General features: G+C 37.4%; 1 protein-coding gene across 2 annotated transcripts in view; it reads left to right on the top strand.

Moving 5' to 3' along the window:
* Positions 1-24315, top strand: part of col24a1 (collagen type XXIV alpha 1) — a 120932-nt gene that overhangs the window by 57769 nt on the left and 38848 nt on the right. The window contains exons 19-30 of one of the 2 annotated variants that reach the window (XM_086089053.1): positions 824-877; positions 3098-3151; positions 3228-3281; positions 3974-4045; positions 4258-4311; positions 6591-6635; positions 13930-13983; positions 14836-14889; positions 18011-18064; positions 19620-19673; positions 23514-23567; positions 23704-23748. In XM_086089053.1, coding sequence (XP_085945179.1) covers positions 824-877; positions 3098-3151; positions 3228-3281; positions 3974-4045; positions 4258-4311; positions 6591-6635; positions 13930-13983; positions 14836-14889; positions 18011-18064; positions 19620-19673; positions 23514-23567; positions 23704-23748 — 648 coding nt within the window. The remainder of the gene's footprint in view (positions 1-823; positions 878-3097; positions 3152-3227; positions 3282-3973; positions 4046-4257; positions 4312-6590; positions 6636-13929; positions 13984-14835; positions 14890-18010; positions 18065-19619; positions 19674-23513; positions 23568-23703; positions 23749-24315) is intronic. The other variant, XM_086089054.1, reaches the window with a different exon arrangement.

A 24315-nucleotide genomic window follows, 5' to 3' on the forward strand; every position in this document is an offset into this window, starting at 1 on the left:
AGAAAGATCGAGTGTGGAGCCTTATTTGCTGAATGCGGAAGAAGGTCTAGTCTATTCATAATGGTCTCAACTCTTATACTGTCTTGGCCGCCCACCCACACCTCAGCCTAATCCATGTGAAAATGTGTGACCTGATGGTCTTTACTGGTTTCACCTGGATAAGTGTGCCAGAGTGCAGATAGATAGAAAGGTGCCAAGCCAGGACAGGTCACAAGCGACATAACGGCCTAGCTCAAGTCACCTATCTAATTATTAAGAGCCCTAATCTAACAGAAGGCCATGTGGTGCCATCACAAGCTCATTTTGCAAAATGCTATATTGTCAGACAACACCAGGCAAAAAAAAATCACCTACAGATGACCTTCATCACATTCTTGTTGAATTCATATTTCAAACGCGTTTGCCCTTGCGAGAACCAGTTTTATAAAACTTCTGGATCACAGTGTTTCAGAGTAACACCGCAACATACACTATTCAAATACTCTGCTGTTCACACTGTCGTTGCCAAGTTGCGGTGAAACATTGTCTTAAGCAAGTATTGGCTGATAGTTGAGACAACAAGCGTGCGAGTCCTTAAACCTGATGTTATGACTTTTAAATCATGTCAATCTTCATTCAGAGTGTGCATTGCAATAAGATGACTTCAACAAACTATAGTTGCAGATGAAATAATAGATGACTTGAGATAATCTGAAAAGATTCTAATGTAAGCATTACAAATGGGATGTTACTGTGTAAAATGTGAATACTGGGAGGCAATCATACACAAAATCTCTGAGAAAATTGCAATTTCGGGTTTCCATGTGCTCTGTCTTTTCAACAGGGTAGAATTGGAGAAATAGGGCTGCAAGGCTCGCCAGGACCTCCGGGACCAGAGGTACTTTTTAATTTGTTTCTGGCATTTATCAGAATAGAGAGCAATGACTGTATCCAGGAAGATTTGCATAACAAGTTTAATCCAGATTTGTAACAAATACTCATTGCCTAAAGAATGTCCAATTTATTGTGTACAAAATTAGCTGAAACACTGTTCTAGCAATACATATATTTCCACTTTTCAGAGGAAAAGAAATTCAAAGTAACAATGCTCTGTCAAAATTACATCTACTGTGCATCATCAAGGACATTTTGATTGTAATCAAATCAAGTTCAAGATCAAATTGAGATTGTTTAACATCAAGCACACATCTTTGAATCCAAGATTAGATACCAGGTGGATGTTCCAAAGTACATGTTATGTCAGTGTGTGATATCGTAATTCTATCTCACATAATACCATTTTCTTCCCCTAGAGGTGTTAGTGAAAGGTTGCAGGACATTTGGCTGTTAGTGGTCACTTTGTGGAATTTTTCTTCCATTGCTAGTGTACAGTGTTATTCTGTACTGGACTTTGTGGTTCCGTTATTTATGGATTCACTCCAATCATAGATTATCATTTGTGACTATTTGTGACATTGTAACACGGTTGGTTTCTGGTTAAAACAAAGTCGTTTTAAGATTAAAAAACAACAACTTGAATTTAGATATTAAAGGGACATTCAGTGATCCCTAGCGCTATCTAGTGGTGAAATAATAGTTCATTCATTTAAAAAAAACTGTTTATGTCAATAGCATGCAAAAAATAGGTTGTATCGCATAAATGTATTTTTTTTTAAATATAATCGTAGGTCTAGTAATCACTAATTATATTACATGGCTGTAGTCTCATTTTACAGAAACTGCCATGCTTCACTGCCATCTTCCTGCTACGGATGCCCAAAGGACAACTTTGCAAATGTAGTTAGCCTGGGTGGTATTGCATTGAGTCTCAGACCCAATGGGTCAACCGCAAATTATCTTCCACAGCTGGGGCCTGCAGATGGTTGTCACTAACTCCCGTAATTCGGGCCCGTCGCTTGTCACATTCTGCTGTGCTCTTGCAAGCTTTTACTAGCTTTTTTTTACTAGCTCCACCCGCTAGCTGCTCTTGTTAGCCACTCCAGCCTATGGCTCCGACTAACTCCCGCTAGCCACTCTTGTTAGCTGCTTCGGTTAATTCCGGCTTGCGCAGTCTTTCGGCGGAACGCCGGGATGCCCGTTTGCTCAGGCAAAATAAGAATTGGTCATTGGCTTGCAAAATGTGGTCTCTCTGAAACATCGTAGTGTGTGTGCCCCTACGTGCTTCTAATGCTATTTTTTGACCATTAGATGGCACTCGGGATCACTGAATGTTCCTTTAAGCCAGCGTTTAGTGTGCTGCTGGTGTGCACATCCGCTTACATTAGTTTGTGAATACAGCCTATATTCAACCGCTCTTTATTTATTCTACATTTTGCCTTTTAAAAGTTACATTTATTAACTTTAACAAGTTGGAAGGGTGGGAGCTGTGTGTGCAAATAAATACAAAAAATAAATATAAAAGTCAATCACTACTTAGTAGAAATTCACTAATTGTGGTCTTGGAACGTATCACCAGTGAAAAGTGATGGAAGCATTGTAGTCCAGTGGTGTCCAAACTCGGTCCTTGAGGGCCCGAGTCCTACAGGTTTTGGATGTTTCTCTTCTCCAACACACATGAAGCTCATCAGCAATCCCTGCATAAGCCTGATAATGACCCTGTTCATTGGAACAGGTGCATTGGAGCAGGGAAACATCCAAAACCTGCAGGACTCCGGCCCTTGAGGGCCGAGTTTGGACACCACTGCTGTAGTCCAATGGAGTGAGTAACGGCCAGGACAGAAACTGTTTGGCTGTTTGTGTCAGTGATTGTCTTCCTTCAAGCTTTCAATCAGCAAAGGAATTGGGTTTCACTCCATTTTAAGAACGTAATAAGGAAGTTTTCCCATTTTTTCTCAGTAGAAGTGGATATTTTCTGGCTTTATGCTATATTTTTATGAACATTTTTAAAGGAAGCTATTGTATATCTTAATTTGAAAATAAGATTTTATTTAGTTATTTATGGTTTCAAATGTGTGACTATTCATAAATTGTGTGCCATTTGCAGTCAAAAAGTAATCTGTTTCTTTTATTCAATAATTCCTGTTTACCATTTGTAAATGTATGCCCTACATCTAAATACAGAAATTAGTGAGCTTGACTCATATTCAGCTATTTTCAGGGTTTTCCAGGAGACATCGGAGTGCCTGGGCCCAATGGGCCACCTGGACCAAAGGTATGCTAACTCTTCTCTGTGCTAATGTTTTAAACTCACATAAATCGTACCATTGATTTAGTGTGTTGCATTTTAGGGTTTGCAAGGTGCTAGAGGTGTCCAAGGCCCGGTAGGACCAAAAGGAATGCAGGTAGGAGAATTCAATACCTTGACTTTCATTATTCAATACTTTCAACTGTAATGCTAAATCGAAAACTCAAGTCTGTCAAAATAAAAAAAATCAATTTAAGTATAGTGTGAGGAAAGATAAATATCAGATAAGACAACCTGTCCGGTGTACAGTAGCATCTCTTTTGTTTAAGATGTCTCGTAGGGCATGTTGCATTGGGTGAAGTGATGAATCACATTGGGTGCTTATAGAAACAAAGCTAATGTTTTCCAGTCCTTGAAAAAAAAAATGTGGGCTGCTGTATAAGTGCTGAATATTGCAGCTTCCAGAAGAGACTAAACATTTTCAGTATCGTAGCATCTGTGAGAGAAAAAAAGAAAAGGAAACAAAGCACATCTGTTCTGGTTTTGAACCAAATTGTTTATTATACACACTGACATACTCTTGTTGTGCTGTTTGATCAAATGATCAGACTATTTTAAGGTGTTGAGTTATACTGCAGTATGCAAGCCAGGTTTCACTCTGTGTGGGAGCAAACCAACTTTTGTATTGCCGATTGAGAGATTAGTGATTTAGTGCTTAAGTCATCGTTTATTTCAAGACATGTGACAACAGGCGTGTGCTCTTTCTATTTTCACTGAACATACCAACGTGAGCCAAGATCTTTATTCTACTAGCTGTGTGTGTGTGTGTGTGTGTTTTGTGGATATCAGTTTTTGTGCTGTACTGTGTGTTTGCAGGGTGAAGAAGGACCACTTGGACCATCTGGCAATGCCGGTCCAAATGTAAGAACTATCACATTATTTAAAAGACAAAAGTAGACTGTGTCCACTCACAGTGAGATTTTTGCAGATAGTCTGAATAATATGACGGGAAACAAACTATGCAGCTAGCAGATGGAATGAACTGTGATACACCAATCATGAGCTGAGGCATATTTTAATCATGATGTGAGATTGTGTTCTGAATGTGTGTTTTACTCTGTGTGTCATTTTAGGGGCGACCTGGAAGGAAAGGCTCCATTGGTGAACATGGTCTAGATGGTCTGCTGGTGAGTTTACTTTCCTAATCTTGTGTTTAGACAATAATTTCCAAATAATATTTGGCATTTGTGACTAAATCCAAGCTGACTGTAAAGTAATAATAATAATAACCGTTAATATCAAATAGATTTTCCTTTTCCAGCCCAATATTGATTCATAAAACCATAAGTCAATTATTTAAGTATTTTTTCCCCACAAATTCTTAAGAAAAATAGAATTTTAAAGGCCGATTTTTTTTTGTATCTTACTGTTTTCTTGAAATTTACCGTTTTCAATGAATTTAAAAGTATTTTCTTACATTTATGAAAGACCTGACTTATTGCACTTTAAGACAAATGCGAATCTTTTAAGTTAATTTTTTTCAGTTACTAAAGGTGCATATCGCAATATTGACTCAAATTCGAGTGTTAAAATAACCATATTTTTCACCCACAAATGTCTTAAGAATTGTATAATGGACAGGAGGCACTACTGTGGCACAATGGCTACTGCCCCTATTTTCCTGTAGAGTGAAATAATGATCACTTTGAAATTTAATATTTGTGGAGTTTTGATAATGTCCTAAGAAGAATTGATGTTCCATAATTAACCAATATCGGGTTGAAATTAAGTGAATTTAATCGAATCGGGAAAAATGGAATCCAATCGGGAAAAATGGAATCGAACGGAACTCTTGTGAATCTAAATCGAACCGATTGAGGAAATTAGAATCGATACCCAGCCCTACCAATATCAAAGCGTCTTCGCCTACAATAACACTTGAACTGTTCCAAAGGCTGATCATCTCCATGCCATGACCTTTCAGAAGGCCAACATTTCTGTGTCTGAGGTCTTTTTCTATTTTGTGAAACACTATATATTTTTTTAATTTGTTGTGTCTTTTTTCCATAATCTTCTAAATTGAAACAAATAAGGCTTGAAATATTTCACATTGTGTGTGGTGAACTTATGTAACATGCAAGTTTCAGTTTTTGAAACAAAATATTAAAATAAATGGACTCTTCCTCGATATTTTAATTTTACTGTATGACCAGCACCTTTTTTTGTCGGAGAAATTGCTCACCTCTATGCAAATGGTTATTATACTACATCATCTCTTCTCACCCCAATTTTTCTGTATATGATATATATAATGCAGTATATACAGATTTGGCGGCCATTATAATTGCAATGAAAAAGGAAACAAAATTATTATTTTTTAAAACATCCAAAAATTCGTGAATAATCAGGGATGTACTGTGAATGAGCATTTTCCACCATAAATGGGTGTTGGCTCCCGCAAAAAGGAAAAAAAAAGGTTAAAAATATATTTTTTACATTTGGGGGGATTTGTATATGAATTGTATATCAGGGTAGTCCCTATGCTCTTCAATAGGGATGGGCATGTACCGATACCAGGTATCATATCGGGTCTTATTTCAAGGTATTGATTATGGATGTTCAATACTAGTGTACGAGTAGTCAACTCTTGAGTAGTCACCAGTAGAGATCCCAAAATGGGTGTTAGCGCAGCCATTTTGGCAGCATAGAAAACGCCTCTGCCACGTTGAGTAAATGGCGCCACACTGATTGACAGCTGTTGTGGACCACCTGCCACAACGAGAAGAGGCAAAAAAAGTATCGAGCATGCTCCAGGCTACCAAAAGAGGAACCAATGCGTAGCCAATGTTGCACTTTGTACATGGTGGCTGAATGAGCACATGCTAACTGTTACTACATGCAAAATGTGGGGGAAATAATCAGTTCTGTTCATTTGTGCTGCTACGGTTTAATAGATATTACACGGTTGAATTTAATAACTGACCAACACCATAACAAAGACTTTTTATGGCACAAATGACGTAGACCGCGGCCCAATTAGTAGCTGCTAAGTTGATAACGTACCTACCTCCGTGTCCACCTCACGCATGAATAATATGTCCTTTTCGTCATAGTGACTGTCAATGCTGTTGGGCGGAAAGTTGACGGATAAACGCCAGCTTTAGCCCTCCTCGGCGACCCTTAGCTGCTAAGTTGCGAACGTACCTAAAAAACACTGCACTGACTACACATACAGGGGAAATAAATCCAGATTGTACAAACTTGTAAAGCCTTTGTATGATCAGATTTGAAAGCACTCACCGGTGTAAGAGAGGAGGTAATTCCACGTAGCAGCGTCGCTGAGTTGGGAAAAAAGCACTTTCAGACTTGAGCTTGAGCTAATAGCAGGCAGGATGGTTGCGCTCCAAAAAAAAATTCTAATTGCAGGAAGCTAATCAGTATGCTGTTTAATGTTTTCTTCTTCCAGGGAGAGAAAGGGGACGTTGGAAATGTTGGAAAAATCGGACCACAAGTGAGTTGCTTTTTCACTATAGGACTGATTGTAATTAACTCTTATCCTGTTGTAGATTTTCATCAACTCTGTCACGTGGAGCTAATGTTTAAAGTATGCGCTTTCAACTTGAAAATGCCACAGCCTTTGTTAAATGGTAATTGTGTGATGTCTAACACTAGAGCATATTAATGTCAAACAAAAGAAATATGAATCCATGGTTCTTTTACGTACCGTATTTGGCAGAATACCACGTAGAGTTATATGCCACAATGAGGAACTCTCTGACACTACCTCACTTTGCTTGTTTTGGTCACCGTTGCCAAAACATTTTCAGTGCCATACATACTGTATGTGGGGCGGATGGCCACATGCCGTCCCCATGCAATCCTAATATACTTTGTATTTGTAAATAAAATCAGCCATTGCAAGTAGGCTACTTTTAATTTATATGGTAGAGACAACTTTTCCTAATTTTCAGTGTACATTCTGTCTTCCAGGAGGCCCCTTAATGTTAATATTAGTGTTCTGCACATTGTAGGCAACCAAGCCCACCAAGATGAACTTAGTTGCTGGAGTGCACATATGAAAAGGATTAAGTGGTTACAGAAGAGAGAACACTTTGAAGCTCTAAACACATGGAGGCTCGGATGATGCCTTTACGTCACTTTACAAATAAAGTGGATGCATAAGACCAGAGATAGACCGTTATTGACTGTTGTAGGTTAAGCAAAGGCACATACCTTTGGCAAAGTGTTCCATAAAATGCTTCAAGGGAAATTTAATTGGAGTTTTTTTTTTTTATTAGCTGCACTATTCAATTATTTGTCTCCCTTCCTGTAACCAAGAACGAACATAAAAAGGTAAACTTCTTAAAGCAGGTGTGCACTGAAATCTAGTTAATGTCAACTTCTCTGCTTTCATTTTCCTGTCAGCAACTCACTTTGCACGTATAACGTATGTGCAAGAGAAACAGGTTGCAAAGGTTAATGGTTATAAACTTTGGCAATGAGTGAAATACACCTTTGAATCAAGCTCACATCTTATACATTCTGTCATACAGAAACTCCTTAAAAGCATCTTCTACTGGTAAATGATACAGGGTTCCAGATTGTCCCACTTTTTGTCCTAATTAAGGGATTTGCGGTCAATTTTTAGAAAGCCTTGAAGCTGGATCGCTTCTAAGACACTCTGCTTCTAAATCCATTGCTGTTTTTCTTACTTGCATTCAGCAGGCAAATCCTTTAGATAGTGTTACATTAGTAACACTTTATGGCTGCCAGTCGTTTTAGCTTAGTTTGGGAATGGCAAATGGATCTTAAACTATTTGCCTACATCTTAGGGGTCTGTTTCTTGTCTTCGGCAGCTGCTTCTTACCAAGCGAAATGCACCGTTATGCTACTGTATAAGTTTAGCTTTAGATCACATTCATTTGACCACTGAAGGTAAAGCAATACGATAATTGGACAGAACAGTTCATGAACATAAACTGGAATTTCTTGCTATTTGCAATTTTATCCATTTCAGGACTAAATATACTATTTTTTTCCACAAAAGTTGTCCATGCAAGTGTCTTCTCAATCATGTCAAACTGATGAAAACATACAGTAGTAGTAATCTCCTTGGTGAAGATAACTGCACTAGACAGCCACTTTATTAGGCAGTACAATTACTTTCTTGCAAAAGGTAGACGATTAGTCACCAATCACAGAAAAAGACAATCATTCAACATTTACATATATACGGTCAGCAAAAGTGGGTAGAGTAGCCAAAATTTTTACTCAAGTAAGAGTAGCGTTACTTCAAAATAATATTACTTAAGTAAAAGTAAAAAGTAGTCATTAAAAAAATCACTCAAATACAAGTAAAAAAGTATTCGTTGAAATGAATACTCAAGTACTCAACTGCTTAAACATGAAGTCTGGTTTATTTTTAAAAACTGACATCAGACAGACTAAAACATAAAATTGTGTGGAAATGCTGGCATCTTCAAATCATAAAATAAAAATAAAAAATTAACTTTTTGAGCTCGAACAACAGTGCAAGCAGACACGTTAGCCCCAGTGTTCGGATATATTTATTTTAGCCCTCCGAAAAGGCTCAGCAGGACAACACACATTGATATGGCTCGTGTTTGTCTTTGTTTGTTTATTGAACATAAGACCACAGGTTATAAACCTGGAACAAAACTAATAAAAATAATATCACAATGATATAATGCTAATATTACATGTATCATTATACAAATACATGCACTGTATACATTTTGTTATTTATTGTTAAAATGTATGTTCTTTGTTGGTACATTTGATTTCAAATAACATCTATTTTTTAGTACAACAAAGCTGATGCACAATAATAGCTATTGAATGTAATCAACTACATAACCCATAATGCTTTGCCAGGTTGGCTCCGTCACCGGGTCAAACAAACGTGCAACGGTTTACCCAACCTTCACATAGAACTCTTCTTAGTGTAAGCACTGCACGCGATAGTCACAAGGTGCGTTTCCATTACCCTCAGTTTTGCGCAAAAGGCAAGTTGCGCAAAAGCAAGCTGGTAATGGAAACACACGATTTTTGAAAAAACTATCAATCAAATATCGCAAAAAGAAATGTACGCTATCATGAGGTGGTTTTTGAGACGTGTCGAAATAGAAGTATTTCGCGAAGGTGTAATGGAAACACTTTTTGCGAATTCCCTGTAGTCATGTAATACACCAAAATCATTTATCAACCACCAAAAGAAAGCAGAAGAAGAAACAGAGAAAGAAGAAGAAATAGTCATGGCAACTAATGTGTGACGTATTGCTGGTTTAACATGCGGCTTCTGCCGTGACAAGGATTTACTATTTACAGCAGCAAAAGGTGCCAGAACCAACCAGGACTCTATCTCTTGGCCACAAATAATTAAATATGTCAAAGTTAAAGTGTTTACTAATTAATTTGTCACAAAAAAAATTCACATTAATCATGTATTAACGCAGATTAATCACACTATTCATTTTGACCGCAGATGATCCTTTAGCTGACAGCGGATAGTTACATTAAAGGTAGCACAGGTTGTGTTTGAGCAAACACAACTACATGCATTAAAGTAAAGCATTTAATAAATGTTTGTGTATGACATTCAGAATATCAGGTCATTTTTTCCCATTTTAAATTATTCAAGTAATAAACTGATTAGAAGAAGCGGAGGATGAGTATGTGCAGTGGATCAAAAAAATGTTGAAGATGTCCTCACAACATTAAATGTTGAAGGAATTAACACATAACAGGCGCTCTTTAAATTTGGCGGGCAAAAAATGTTGATAAAAAGCCTTTTTAATTAAGCAATAATCGGGATTAATCAAAATTCCAAGATATGATTAATCGGATATAAAAATGTAATCGTTTGACAGCTCTACAAATAATGTAAACTAAAATCAATAACCTTTCTGTTGTTAGAAGTGGAAGTTTCGAATCCAACCAGAACTTGTTTGCTGCCATCAACATGGGGTTAATTAATTACTGAACACAGCCTGTTATAAACAAATCAGCAGCTTGTGCTTAAACAGTTTCTAACTGTACTGCCTGACGTACTGGGCGCCGGCACTCCTTTTCTGGGGCATTCTGAATAATTGAACGGCACATTTGAACAACACTCGGTGAATCAGAGTGAAACAGTGACGAATGCACCCACGATTAGGAAAAAAGCCATTTTAGGAACGAGTATGAGGGCTACTGTTCTTGATCTTGGTTTTTGTCAAATACATTTCTCTCAAAAATGTGTTGTTGTTGTTTTTGCTTATCCATAATGTATTTGTTTGACTGGTGCCACGTATATTCCAGAGTTACTTATAGTCCGAAAAATACTGTATAATGCATTCATATTGGCACTCCGAATGAGAAAAAAGCATATTATGACCACATTGGTCTGTGTGCTTGGACAGTAGTGAGCTTGTGGGCTACATCAGGGGAGTCATAAGTCAAGAAATCCACAGGGTTGGGGAATCCAGGTCCATAAAGTAAAAATTCCTGCCACAGTGTGGCTTGAGGCACAGGTGCTTCTACTCAACTAGCAGGTTAACAAGATCGTCTCTACCTGTTGAGTAGAAGCACCTATGGCTAAACATAAACTGTTTCAGGGTTTTTACTTTATGGACCTGGATTCCCCATCCCTGGAAATAGGATGTTTTGATAGTCTTAGGGGGTTGGCTCTGTGCTGTCTGTGCTATAGTAGCATGTTGATCCTTGTCTATGAGTTCAATGTATCATTGTATCTGTCTGGATAGATAAGAAGTGTAAATTTTATATTCTGTGAAATATGTGGAATTTCCGTGCCCAGCACAAGTCTAGCAGAAAGGACAGTTTAACTATGTGCATTGGTGGAATTTTCTTTGTTTTGGTATTTTCCTTGACCAATGCTGGTAAAAGGGGACACTTGTACCGTCGTGGGAGCGTTGGAGCACCTGCAACACAACTTAGACCTGCTTTCAACTGGTCAGAATTTTCCTCACCAAATTGTCAGGTGCGCTGGGGGCGTGTAACGCCCAGTGAGGCGCAGCGCAGTCTGCCATATTCCCAAACATGGTCAACTAGATTGTCTACCAAAATACGACCCATTGTGTTATTTGCAGCATAAAATTATCTTATGAAGAGACCGGCACTGGTTGAAACCACAGTCCAACTCTCAGATGTGATCTGGAAGTGGTTAAGCTCTTCTTGCATGTTTACAGTACATTAGCTGGAGTCCCAAAACACTTTTTTTCAAAGTAGTATTTATTTGCGGTAACCATAAGAATTACTGTGTGGCTCATTTTCCATGTTGTCACCTCACTCTTAAACCCATTTGGTCAATTTTATGTCTAGTCTATTATGCCTTCCACTCCCATTGGCAATAATCGGAGGCCTTTACCTCTTCCTCATATGTCTATTGATGGTCTGCTTGGATTATGTTGTTCATTTTGCTTTGTAATTGTCTTCACTGGGAGAGAAAGGCCATGCCGATATTTGCCTAGCTGCTGTACACTAGTACCAGATAAGATGTGGAAAACTGATTAAAGGATGGGAAACCTCATTTATTTTCTCCGTGGTAATTATCTGTAAATCCCAAATATCTGGTTTTGAGTCAAATGTTTTGGGGGGAAAAAAACTTTATTTTCTAATCTCAATTACAGCCCATTGACAAAAAGCAGTTGGCTAGGAAAACGTTGCAAGTGTTTGCCTTTATGAATCAACAGGTGTATGCAGTGGGAAATATAGAAACAATCAAAACACAATTTCATGTTTCTTCTATCTTTCCTTGTGCCAAATAATGTTAATTTCATCAACGAAAACTAAACAAAAATAATTTGGTCAACACACATTTTTCAACGGCTAAATCCGTATGCATTTCCGTCAAGGAATGAAGACGAGACGAAAATGTACTTCACTTGATAAAAACTGGACTAAAATTTATGGACATTTTAGTTCATGAACATAAACGAGATGAAAATTATTTGATTTTGTAAAATCCTGTCTCTTCTAATCTGTCACTTTGACACTGTCATGTGACACATAGTGACACACCCCTTTTCAAATCTGCAGCTAATGAGTGCAACATGCACAAACATATGGAACAGACAGGAGGTGGATTCACGGTGAAAGGTAAAAAAAAAAGAAGTAAATCATAGTTATAATGTAACATTAATCCAACGCCTATAATTTTCCAACAATAATGTTAATCCAACAGCTAACTAATGCTGGCTAATTTACTAGCTCATAGCATGGAGCCATAGTAACCACTTGTTTTTCATCAAAATGATGAGAGAACATTTTATGTGAAATACTTTTAGATCTGAAATGTCGTGACTAAAACTAGACTAAAACTTTGACAGTTTTTGACTAAAACTAGACAAATACAATTATGTTTTCCTGGACTAAAATAAAGACTAAAATGCTAGACTTATTGTTGACTAAAAGTTGACTAAATAAAATTGGGATGAGGGTCACTTACTGATAAAAACCAACAAGCGTGATTGAAACTGGACTAAAACTGAGAAATTTAACACTAGTGGCAAAGGACTTTTACTTACTGGACGCAACATTGTCAGCAACCATGTACAGTGGAACCTCGCAGTTTGAACGTCTCAGAACTCGTACAATTCGGACTTCAACCAAAAAATAAAATGTAAAGAGTAAAAAATGCCTCAGAGTTTAAACTCATTTTCGGAGTTTGAACACCCAAGCAAAGCAAGCTAAGCCGAACATACCTTGAAAACGGGTAGCCGAGTGAAGCCGAGCAATGCCGAATGCTCACGTTGCGGTAGAGACGATGCACTGCTCATTTCCAGTCAGATCGTGAATACTCCCGGAGGTGCTCCATACTCGCGAGTGCATTTAGATTTTTCCACGGCAATTTTCTTTGCCATGGGCCCAAAGTAAGACAACAGTGCCAGTGGCAGCAAAGAAAAACATACAGTGCTACGAACCACAGTGGCATTAGGAAGGAGATTATCGCGCCGTTGTAACTACCGTGACTACTTCTGTAAATACTGGCACGAGGACCCCCCTTAGCTGTTCAACAACGTGCCTGACGTTAAACAACGCACGGAAGAACCGCTTAGTCTAATAATATGCCCAATGTAAAATACACCAACTCAGCACTGAACTAAAGCTGGCATTAACATAGCATTTATCATCCACTGATGCCATCACACCACAACAAAAAAGGTAAGGTATTTTTTATTGTTTAAATACTGTACTGTAAATGTAAAAAACAAACAAATAGAAATTAAAATAGAATTGTCTGTTTTTGGAGTTTGGGAACGGATTAATTGCATTTACGTTATTTCCTATTGGAAAAAGTGTTTCGGAGGTTGAACGATTCGGACTTTGAACGAATTATGTTCAAACTCTGAGGTACCACTTTATATGTAAATAAATATTATTAACTCATTAGGAGAGCATTAGTCTCACTGCATTATTGCTTTATTCTTCTTCTAATTGTCCTTGATCTGTACATAAACAGGTTACAGTGTGAGTATATTCTGTCATCATTTTACTTCGTTTTTGCTAGGTGATGTTCTTATGTTTAATTCATTGACACATTAATGACATCAAAATGAGCTTAGTCAGATTTAAAAATTTATTTGAGTTGAATACTTCACACTTTATGGGTCAAATCACAGCTTTATCCTTTAGCCAGCAGCATTGCATTGCAATCTATGACCTCTTGCATTCCAAGTGTCATAACAGGTTGGGAAGTAACTCTTAGATGAGGGAAAATCAGACTCTTACATTAGCATAGCCTACATTCTCTCAGTGCCTTTGAAAAATGTTTTCTCTCTCTTCAGGGTCTTGTAGGCCTCGTAGGGATCGCTGGCATGATCGGAGGTCCTGGTGAAAAGGTAAGGGGTGTTTTTAGCTATCATTATGCTATCAGTCATCATCGGTAGTTTGCTTGTCAGTTGCAGACCCTTGTAATTAAGGCCGTGTTAAGCAGACATAAATTGAGGCCCCAGAGGTCTATGAAGACATGCCTTAGATAAACAGTCAACACTGTCACACCCACATCAAAAACAATATTGTCATGGGTGTAACACAATTATTGCCCCCCTCTCATTGCACTTTGATTTTAAGGTTATGGTAGAGGTAATGTGACAGGATTGAAATGAATATTTTTCTCTCCAAAATTACTTTGCCCCGATAAAGAAAAAAGTTCAAGCACACTTTTAACACTTGCTGATTAGAAAAATATATATGCATTATTGATTTTCTTTTTCAAACTCTCTGTATTCATTGTAAAACATCTCCCCCCTCCTTTTGATTCAGAAGTACTCATGTGTCAAAACATGTTCTGAAGCTGCTCTCTTGTCAGTTGATTTTTCTTGAGCATAAAACTTCCCCCTTGTTCCGTCTGTCAGTGCCAATCATACCTTGACATCGTGAAAATTCCTTTTACGTTATGCAATATGCATATATTTATTTCCGTGACACCTGGTGATTTAATCACTTCATAATTTTTTGGACACAAAAAAATTCAAGGGGTAGATGCTTGCTGCTTATTTAGCGTTTTGATCACCTCATTCACAAGGGTGTCAGCAAATGTTTCAAAGTACATGCTTTCATGGCTCTTTGTTGACAAATAATGTAAATAGGTTTCTTTATAAGTTTCATTTGTGTGTTTTTTTAATTTTTATTTATTTACCTTTTTTTTTTTTTTACCTGTTTTATTATTGTTGTTGTTTTTTTTTTCCTAGGGTAACCGTGGCCCCACAGGTTCAACGGGTCCAGCAGGAGAAAAAGGACCACGAGTGAGTATGAATCTATAATTTTGTCTTCACTTATGTTTGTTTGAGAGTTAATAATTTGCACCTCCATAATTTAAATATGAAACCAATGATCAAATTGCTACTACTCGGCGGCCTCCATTGTAATAATAAAATGTACAGTTTTGAATTTTGTGTACAATGCTTTGTTCTAAGCCTTTGTCACAGTGGTCTATGTTGCTTAGTTGCGTATCTAATGGCACAATTTATTCACCTGCAATTTTTCTTCATGACCAAAATGCAAAAATAATTACTATGTGGAAAAATCATTGAAAAATCGTCCTGCTTTAGACCAGTGAATCTCATTCTGCAGAGAGTAGCATCCCTGCATTGCTCACGGCCCAGGACCCATAGTTGACTTCATCTTTGAGGATCTGGGCACCAGTCCTGACCTAGTTGGATGCAAGGCTGCCTGATCGCAATTGCTGGCTGCTAGTGGGAATGACTAATCTGCTGGCTGAATGACTTGCCAAATGATTGAAACATGACTTGTGTATGTGTTTTAGTCTGAGTGTGAGCTTTGCTTCTTATGTAAGGATATGTTATAATATTTTTGTAAGATAAAATGTGTAGGGGCAGGTAAATGTGAATTAATTGAACTATGCCACCATCATTAACACCCGATTTCAGTGCAGAAGCATTTTGTCATGTGATTTAATTTTCATTTTAAAAACATTTGTTACAGTTGTGCTTGAAAGTTTACATACCCTTGGAGTATGAAAAATTATAAACACTTTAAAAGTAAAAAAGTTAAACGTCGCTTAATAACACAAAAATGCTATGAATTGTCACCAAAATTCACATGCACATCTCTACTTATGTCAAGTTCATCTTCTGAAAATATCAAAATAATTGACACAGTATTTTAAATTTGATGGACATTAAGACTTTTTCTCACCATACAGTGTGCTCATAAATTTACATACCCCAAGGGTATGTAAATTTACTCAAATGTAATTTTATAATGTTTTACATTTACTTCTCACCGTAATTCACATTATGAGATCTACTTACCTAGGTAGTCCATCTGTGCTGTGGTGCAAATGTCGGCGTATCCTGATTTTCATATCAGCGCAAGGCTCACCATGCATATTTACCAATTTGGTAGACCGTTCTCCTCCAAGCTAAGCATTCCAGCAAGGATGTGTCTTTGGAGATGTGTGAGGACGTCCCGCAAATGACAATTTGGTGGCAGAAAATCGGTCTAAACTTACTCCTGTTTAAACTACATCTAAATACTGGTGGAGCTTGTCTAATATTGATTTTGGTGAAGGGCCCAGGCACAGATCCTGAGCTGCGGACATGTGTGGTGGATGTCAGACTTTTTTTTAAATATCCTAAATATGTTAACAGCGGACATCAAACACTCTAAATTATTATATGATATTGTTTAAATCATCCATCTATGTGTGTGTGTGTGTGTGTGGGGGGGGTGATCAGGGAAGAGGGCAGCAATATTTAAAATAGAACGTTTTTATACGTTTTTGGGATACAATTAGTTAAAGGGAATGAAAGGAGACAGTTTGATTGGTGATGATTGAAGTCTGCTGGCCTGTGCTTGTCTGGGTCAAACTCACCCACACAGGGATACACCACATGCCATGCAGGATTTACGGCGGCCATGAAAATAGAGTCCGTGTGCTCTATATTTGTGGCCTGCGCAAGTCTGACGTAAAGCATGATCTATGGGTCGGCTTTCCTTTGCTTTGGTATTTTCTTTTTAGGGTGCAGTGTTGCTAACTTATCGGCTTTCTCGCTAAATCTCGCGACTTTCCAAAGCCTCTTGGTGACTTTTTTGTCAAAAGCGACTAGCAACAAATCTAGCCACTTGTTCTGGTTTTCTTTACGGTGTGTTTTTTTTTTACTCCCATGAAGTTATTGCTCTCTCCTACAGCGTCTATTGTTATTAAATGCAAATTGCCAATTATGCAAATTAGGCAACGACGTCACTTAGCGACTTTAAGGACAGCCAATAGCTACTCTCCTTACTGGGGAGATGGCAAACCTGGTAAGGGTTTTGAACAGTTTTGGGTGTGAACAGAACATAGCCCACTAGGCAGATGGTATAAAGTTGGCCAGGGCGATCACAGATCAACAATGTGAAGTGGGCACTTGGAGACTGCCTTCCTCTTGTTTCCATGTGTAACTGTACACAAACTCAACCCAAATTTATAAAATTTAATAAATATGACTGAATCACTATGGCCGCGTTCAGACTGCAGGCAAATCTGATTCCTCCTCAAATCAGATTTTTAGGGCTGATTGTCTGTCCAGACTGTTTTTAGCAAGTGTCCAAATCCAATCTGGCCCTGTTCAGACTGAGCCACATTATTGACCAATCTGACAGGTTGCTGTAGCAACGACGTCAAACGGAGGCGGCGTCCAGCGGGTGTAATGTTTGGCGTCATGTGACGCTGTTTACCGCTCCGTATTTCCCGTTCCTCGCAAGCGCATTAAGCGGTTTTCTTTTATTTTTCTTTATTTTCTTTATTTATTATTATTTTTAACGACCATATATCTATGGCTATGACCTACTATTTCGCTATTTCCGGTTGCGCATGTGAAGATCTGATGGGGTAGCAAGACCGGCTTCAGCGCAGGTAACGTAAACTGTCACTGTATTACCGGTTGAGCATGACAGGAGCCGACAGGGCAGTGGAGCCGTCAAGGCGATTAACTGCCGAGCATGCAAGGAAACAGCCGAGCAGCGAACCGATTGGATATTGACAGCGCGGGCGCATTAGTTATGCACGCGTAGAGTGACATCATGACAGTCAAATCAGTTCTGAGTGTTTCGAGCTGATCAGACTACGATGCATCCTGTCCAAATTGGATATGAAACTACCTTCCGCATGTGGTTTCAATTTGTCCCGCAAAAATCGAATTTCATGTGCTTTGTGACTGTTCAGACTACAAAAGAGCCATCCACATTCAATATGGATGGGCTAAAAATCGGATTTGGGCTGCCAGTCTGAATGACAGGTCAGCCAGAAATGATATTGTCATCACTTCATGTGTACTAAAATCACATATGGTTTCATAAGTTGGATGTATTATAAGATATGTAAGACCTTTCAATACTGTTTGTTGTGTTTCATTGCTATAGGGATATCCAGGGTTGCCTGGAAGTCCTGGGGACATCGGCATGCAAGGTACACCTGTAAGTGGCATACCTTCATTTTCGCCGTTTATTCTTTTTGTCTTATTCTAGTAATCATAATATGTATGTGTGTGAATCAGTACATTCATTCCCTTATTTCATTTGTTTTTGTTAACCAATTGGAGTGGATCATACTCACAATAATTTTTACGTTAACAAGAACAATACTTAAAATACAAATTGGAAAACTTAAACTTGTTGAAGGAACTTTACAGTTTACAAATTTAAAGGGTAATTTTATAATTGGTATCCATTTTTCTTTAACCCACACTAATATCAATTATAAACCATTAACTCATTCCCTCCCAGCCGTTTTCACTGAAGCAACCCCCTTCGCTCCCGGCTGTTTTACTGGATTTTGACTGATTTTGCAAGGCCCACAGAATATTGTGTTCTATTGCTATAAACAATGGAACCTACCAAAAGAAAGATGAGTCTCTTCTTTCATCAGGAAAAAAAGTATATTTCTATCTGTTTGCGTTTTGCAGCAATTAGCATTAGAATATAGCTAGGTTACATCGTAATTCACAAATCTGTTTAAAACTGTGGGGGAAAGAGCTTTTTGCAACATGGCCCTGGTTGATTTCTTATACTCTGCTGCCACCTGCTGGCTGTTTTTGTAATAACTACCAATGTTTCATTGATTTTCTTTGGTTCAGAGGCTGTATCAAAGCCTTCTGTATGTTATAGCATTTAAAAACGTATTAATACGTCTTTGGGAGCATGATGATATTTAAACTAGAACGTATTTATACATTTTGGGGAGCAAATGAGTTAAAAGAATAGGCTCATATGAACAGCATTGATGGAAGTAAAATGGTTTTAATACATGTTTCCTCCTTGAGAAAATTATCAAATACGCAAATCGTTCTACTGTTCATTTCAATTAAACAATAAATTATCCATCATTTACAGTTTTGAAAGAGAAAGCTCTCTGAAACTCGAAGGTATACAGTAGCTGTTTCCTGGTACCAAGTGTGCTCCAATTTTTTTTTTTTATAATTATGTGTGCAAACTTGCATCTTAACAAATCACAGCAACAAAATCATTCAAATAGCCGAAAGTGGTGATTGTCAAAAACTGAACACATTATTTCAGTTAAACACAGTGTATCAAGTATCAAATAGAGGTGAAAGGAAAACCAATCTGTTTTGCAGTATTGGAGCATGTGCATGTCATAGTCACATTTTTAATCTAATATAGCTCTTGCAACAGGGAGTTGCGATGGCCGTGTCAAAGCCCAGAACGAAACATGTATGAAATTCTGTGCAGAAACAAAATAGTTCCAGACCTCAAGCAACATTGTCAAGTACTGTGGACCAAAATCTCCAACAAAGTTCTCATTAACTGCTGCTAAATATTGAATATTGAATATTGCATTTTATATACCATCATTTGGGTCAATCTGCTTAGTTTTTCATACACTGCTTTGACAAACTGAGGAATTAGTACATGGTATTATTATTCATCATATGTTTTGTTAACCTCATTTTAACTTGATGTGTTAATTTCTGAACTTTCCAATAATCAGTGCTTTGTATTTTTTCTCTCACAGGGTCTACAGGGGCAGACAGGGAGTCCCGGCAGCGTCGGTACAAAGGGTCGTAGGGTAAGAACTAAAGGAACTCATTGGAATGCAGTAAACCCATTTGCCGTTTATCATTGGTTAATTCGCCTATTTGCTCTTTTTTTTTGCGGGGGGTACTTATTTTCTGAAAAACTCACCTATTTGGTGTAGGCCAAAGTCATGTTTACTATAACAGTACTTCTTTGACACAATTTTGTCACATCTTTGAGCCAAGGAATGATGTTGAAGTGAGGAGAGGATCTCCATTTAGTGGAGCCAATACATTATCTAAATGGAAATAAGTGTTTTGCCACCATCTTGTGGCACCTCTAGGCAATTACAAATGTAGATTTTTGCAGTTCACAGCAGAGCTCAATCCTTATCCTTTGTTAAAAGGTGGGAGGGGAGGGGGGGGTCCATCCATTGTCTCTACTGCTTATCTTCACTGGGGTTGCGGGCATGCTGGAGCCTATCCCAGCTGTTTTTGGGAAGTAGGCGGGGTACACCCAGAACTGGTCACCAGCCAATCACAGGGAACACGTAGACAAACAACCATTCAATCTCACATTCACACACCACACTATTTAGAGTCTTTCAATTAACTGAATGTTTTTGGAATGTGGGAGGAACCGAAAGATCCCACGCAGTATTGGGGAGAACATGCAAACTCCACATAGGAAGGCATAAGCCCGGATCCGAACCCACGATCTCTGCACTGAGGTGGATGTGCTAACCTATGGAGGACCAAAACTGCCAACATTAAAAATAAATAAATGACTAAATAAATAAATGAATGAAAGTGAAAATAAAAATGGATATAAAAATATAATTAAAAAATTAAATAAAAAAATAATATAAATGGAAAAAAATCAATATATATATCCCTAAATAAATGAATAAAAGCAAAAATAAGTAAAAAATAAAATAAAAAAGGACATTCAAAAAATAAAAGTAAATGTAAAAATAAATGTTGAAATAAATACAAAAATAAATACATATAAAAAATAAAAAATACAATTTTAAGATATTTCTCTCATGCAATAGAACAAATGGTAGAAGAAGAAGAAAAAACAACTAACAAACAAACAAAAAAACTAACACAGAATGAAAGCAAAAAGCATTTTTTTTAAAAACTGGTGGATTGTCATCATATTCAAAGATTTAAACACAATGCGAAAACATTTAAATGTAGATAAATTTATACGGACAGCGGCAGAGCTTATAACACTAGTGACTAGCAATCGAGTAGGGTCAAAAAGGGTTCCCACACTTTTACAAATTTATCTCTTAAATTATTTTTATCAAAATGAATCCTCTCCAGCCTTACATACTGTGTCATTTCATTTAGCCATCTATTGAAGCATGGGGCTTATGGAGTTTTCCAATTTAGTAATATTAATTTCTTGCTACAACCATACCGATCTTGAGAACCTGCTTTTGGTGAAAGGGGAGGGTCTTGGTCAAGTCAGAACAACCAAATATTGTCAGTTTACAATCCGGCTGAATCACTATTTTACATTGTTTAGAAAACCATTTACATATTTCAGACCAAAAAATTTTCAGTACAGGGCAAAGCCAAAACAAATGTGCAAGTGAGCCTTCAGCAGTACCACACCTATCACACAAAGGAGACACAGATTGAAAAATTTTACTTAGTATGGTTTTAGAGTAATGAATCCTATGTAGAACTTTGAATTGAATTAGTCTGTACCTGGAGTTAACAGAACATGTTTGTATGCTAACCAGTCCCTCCTTCCATAATTCTTCTCAAACATCAACACCTAGATCTACAGCCCAGGCTTTCCTAAGATAACTGGTATCCACCGGTGTTTTAAAAACACTAATAAAGCGAGGGATCAAATGTTTCGACTGTGGCTGTAAAAGTAAAACATCATAAACGCTGCATGATGGTTTGGTTATGAATTCTGGAATATGATCCTGCACAAAATGCCTCATTTTGAGGTAGCGAAAAAAAATGTGAATGAGGAAGATGGTATCTTTCTTGAAGTTCAGAAAAAGAAGAACATTTATTGTTGCAATATACAGTACATCACTTATAGTGTTAAGTCCTCTCTCTCTCCAATCCTCAAAAACACTGTCCATCAACCCAGGTTTAAACATGTGGGTTTTTTTTGTTAATGGAGCATAGATTGAAACCTTTGGGAAACCAATGTTTTTTTTTTTTATCTGCGTCAACATTTTTAAGGAACTTTTAAGAAGAAATTGCCTGAATTACTTTTACAAGTAATTCTTGTTGGGATTTATGCATTGCTTGAAGTGTCAAATCCAGCTTGTCAAACCTTTCATTGACATGGTTGAGGATCGTATCCGAGACTTTTTCCCACATCGGCAGATTGTCCATTTCCACACACGAAGTCTGGCCTGTGATAATGCTATCGCTAGCATTGTGAGCACTCGTAGTCGGGATATTCTTTGGCTTTTTTAGGCATGACTTTATTGTATGCAGTTGCATAGATTAATGGCACTCTCTTAACTGAGGTTGAGGTTTGACGTCAACATTAAGAGACAGTTAAATTAATGAATGGCACGGAGGAGCGTCTGGAAACACGTCTACTCCATGTGCTGCTCTCTAGCGCCTCCTATATAGAGAGAAATATTATTAAATATCAAATAAAAACGCCCTGCTCCCACATTTATTTATTTCATGCTGCAGACGCTCTATCAGGTCAACGTTATTCAAATAAGCGTGTCTAGGGTTGGGCTCTGTTGTTGCATTTGTTGTATTTATTTAGTCATTTATTTATTTTTTAATTTTGGCAGTTTTGGTCCTCCATAGTAACCGCCCAAAATGAGAGAATATTGCCACCCAAAAAAACAAACGTTTTCATTGTAATTGGGATTTCCTGTACATATTACAAATATGAGTTACCCATAGCATTTACAAATTAGCTTCTTTCTCATTTTAAAGATCAGTCACATTGAACTTTACCTCTACTGCCTAAAAGCAAATCTCTTGATTGAGTCCGAGCTCTTTCTTGGGAATAGAGCATGTACTATTATTTATTTTTTAATCTTGTTATCGTATACGGTTTGTTCCTTGCAATGCACCACATACCCGACCAAGACCACCCATGTGCAAGCAATGAAGATCAGTCACAGCTGAGTTTGTTAGATTGTGATGGTTTGTTGACTAGAATGTCTCCAACAACTAGACACAATTTCCATGTGTTCATTTGTTTGCGTCTTCACTGGGATGTTATGATGTTATATTAAGGGTTATGTGGTACATGCAGTTACGATACAATATGAGACTAAATCATACTTACTGTCACTTTGGCATTAACTATGACAATGAATTGTCTCTACACCATCAAGTAATTATATAGGGGTGATTGTTTTTTTCCTCATAAGTCACTGTTGAACAGCATTTTAATTTACTGTTTGTTTGAGCTAGCCATATTATTTAAAGTATGTTATTATGTTAGTTAAGTTAGTTAGGGACCACAAATAATGTTGTCCTGAACAAATGGATGATATTCAGCAGGATGTTAGCAAATCATTTATTAAAACGTATGACCTGATGTAATACCAATTACCAGAATTGTAATAAATAAGCAGAATACAAGCATTTTCTTTCCTGACTTGTGAGAATATTGGAATTTAGGCATCACTAAATTGAAGCAGATCCTCTGAAGAAAGAAGTATAAAAGATAAGCAAACAGGATAAAAACATCTGCTTTTAGGGGTTCCTGAACTGGATAAAAAAAAATTGATTTTTATCTGTTGATTTTCCTGTGAGGCGGTCAAATTCTAGTAATGTTTGTGGGACCTTCCATGCAGTTGCATCATCATTAGAACTTGAATTTGATAGTTTAATGCAAAATGTACATTCGTTGATTCGCGACATTGTTTCACCCTCAGGGGCCCCGAGGTCCTGATGGCCCACTGGGAGAACCAGGCCCCGAGGGCACCAAGGTAAACACACACTATAGCAAAATCTGTCCCCATACAAATGAGAAATGATAAATAAGCTGAAAATGGAACATTATTTATTTTCATTGTGTCATTGATTTTTTTTTTATTTATTCATATTGACATTTTCTTCTTTCAGGGGGAAATTGGTGATATTGGTGTAAAAGGAGAAACTGGTTTTATAGTAAGTAAACTTGATTTGTTGTTATTTGCAGTTTCCTGAATATGGTTGTACTAATACCGATAAATATTTTGAACACCTTTATCATTCTATAAAATGTAAGAGACCCCATGCATAATGATAAAAAAAAAAACGGCAAGTGTGTGCTCACTGCTCCTTGAGTGTTGTGTTGGTGGGATGAACAACACATACCTCCAGTGTGATGCACCTCCCCCAAACCAAATGTTTGCCATAGTACTAAGACTGACCTGTGAGAGGCAGCATGGAGCCTCAAGTCATCCAGACTGCCGAAAACTACAACAAATATTTGTCATTTTTATTGCAATGAAAGAATTGGGATATCCGTTAAAATATATATTTTTTTAATTAGTCATGATGTCTGTTAGAAGCTGAACAGCATTGTGTTTCCTTATGGACTAGATATATGGCTAGAGCGTGAGGCAGTTAGAATTCCTGCCCCATACATATGTAATATGATTGACCATGTATTTGATTATTATAATTTTAATGATGGTATTTGTTTTGAACAGAAGTCAAGAACACATTGCGGAAAGTTTTAGAAGGTCATTT

Source organism: Leptonotus elevatus, chromosome 11 (genome assembly GCF_054856555.1).
Source record: "Leptonotus elevatus isolate MCC_2025b chromosome 11, RoL_Lele_1.0, whole genome shotgun sequence".
NCBI classification, from domain to species: Eukaryota; Metazoa; Chordata; class Actinopteri; order Syngnathiformes; family Syngnathidae; genus Leptonotus; species Leptonotus elevatus.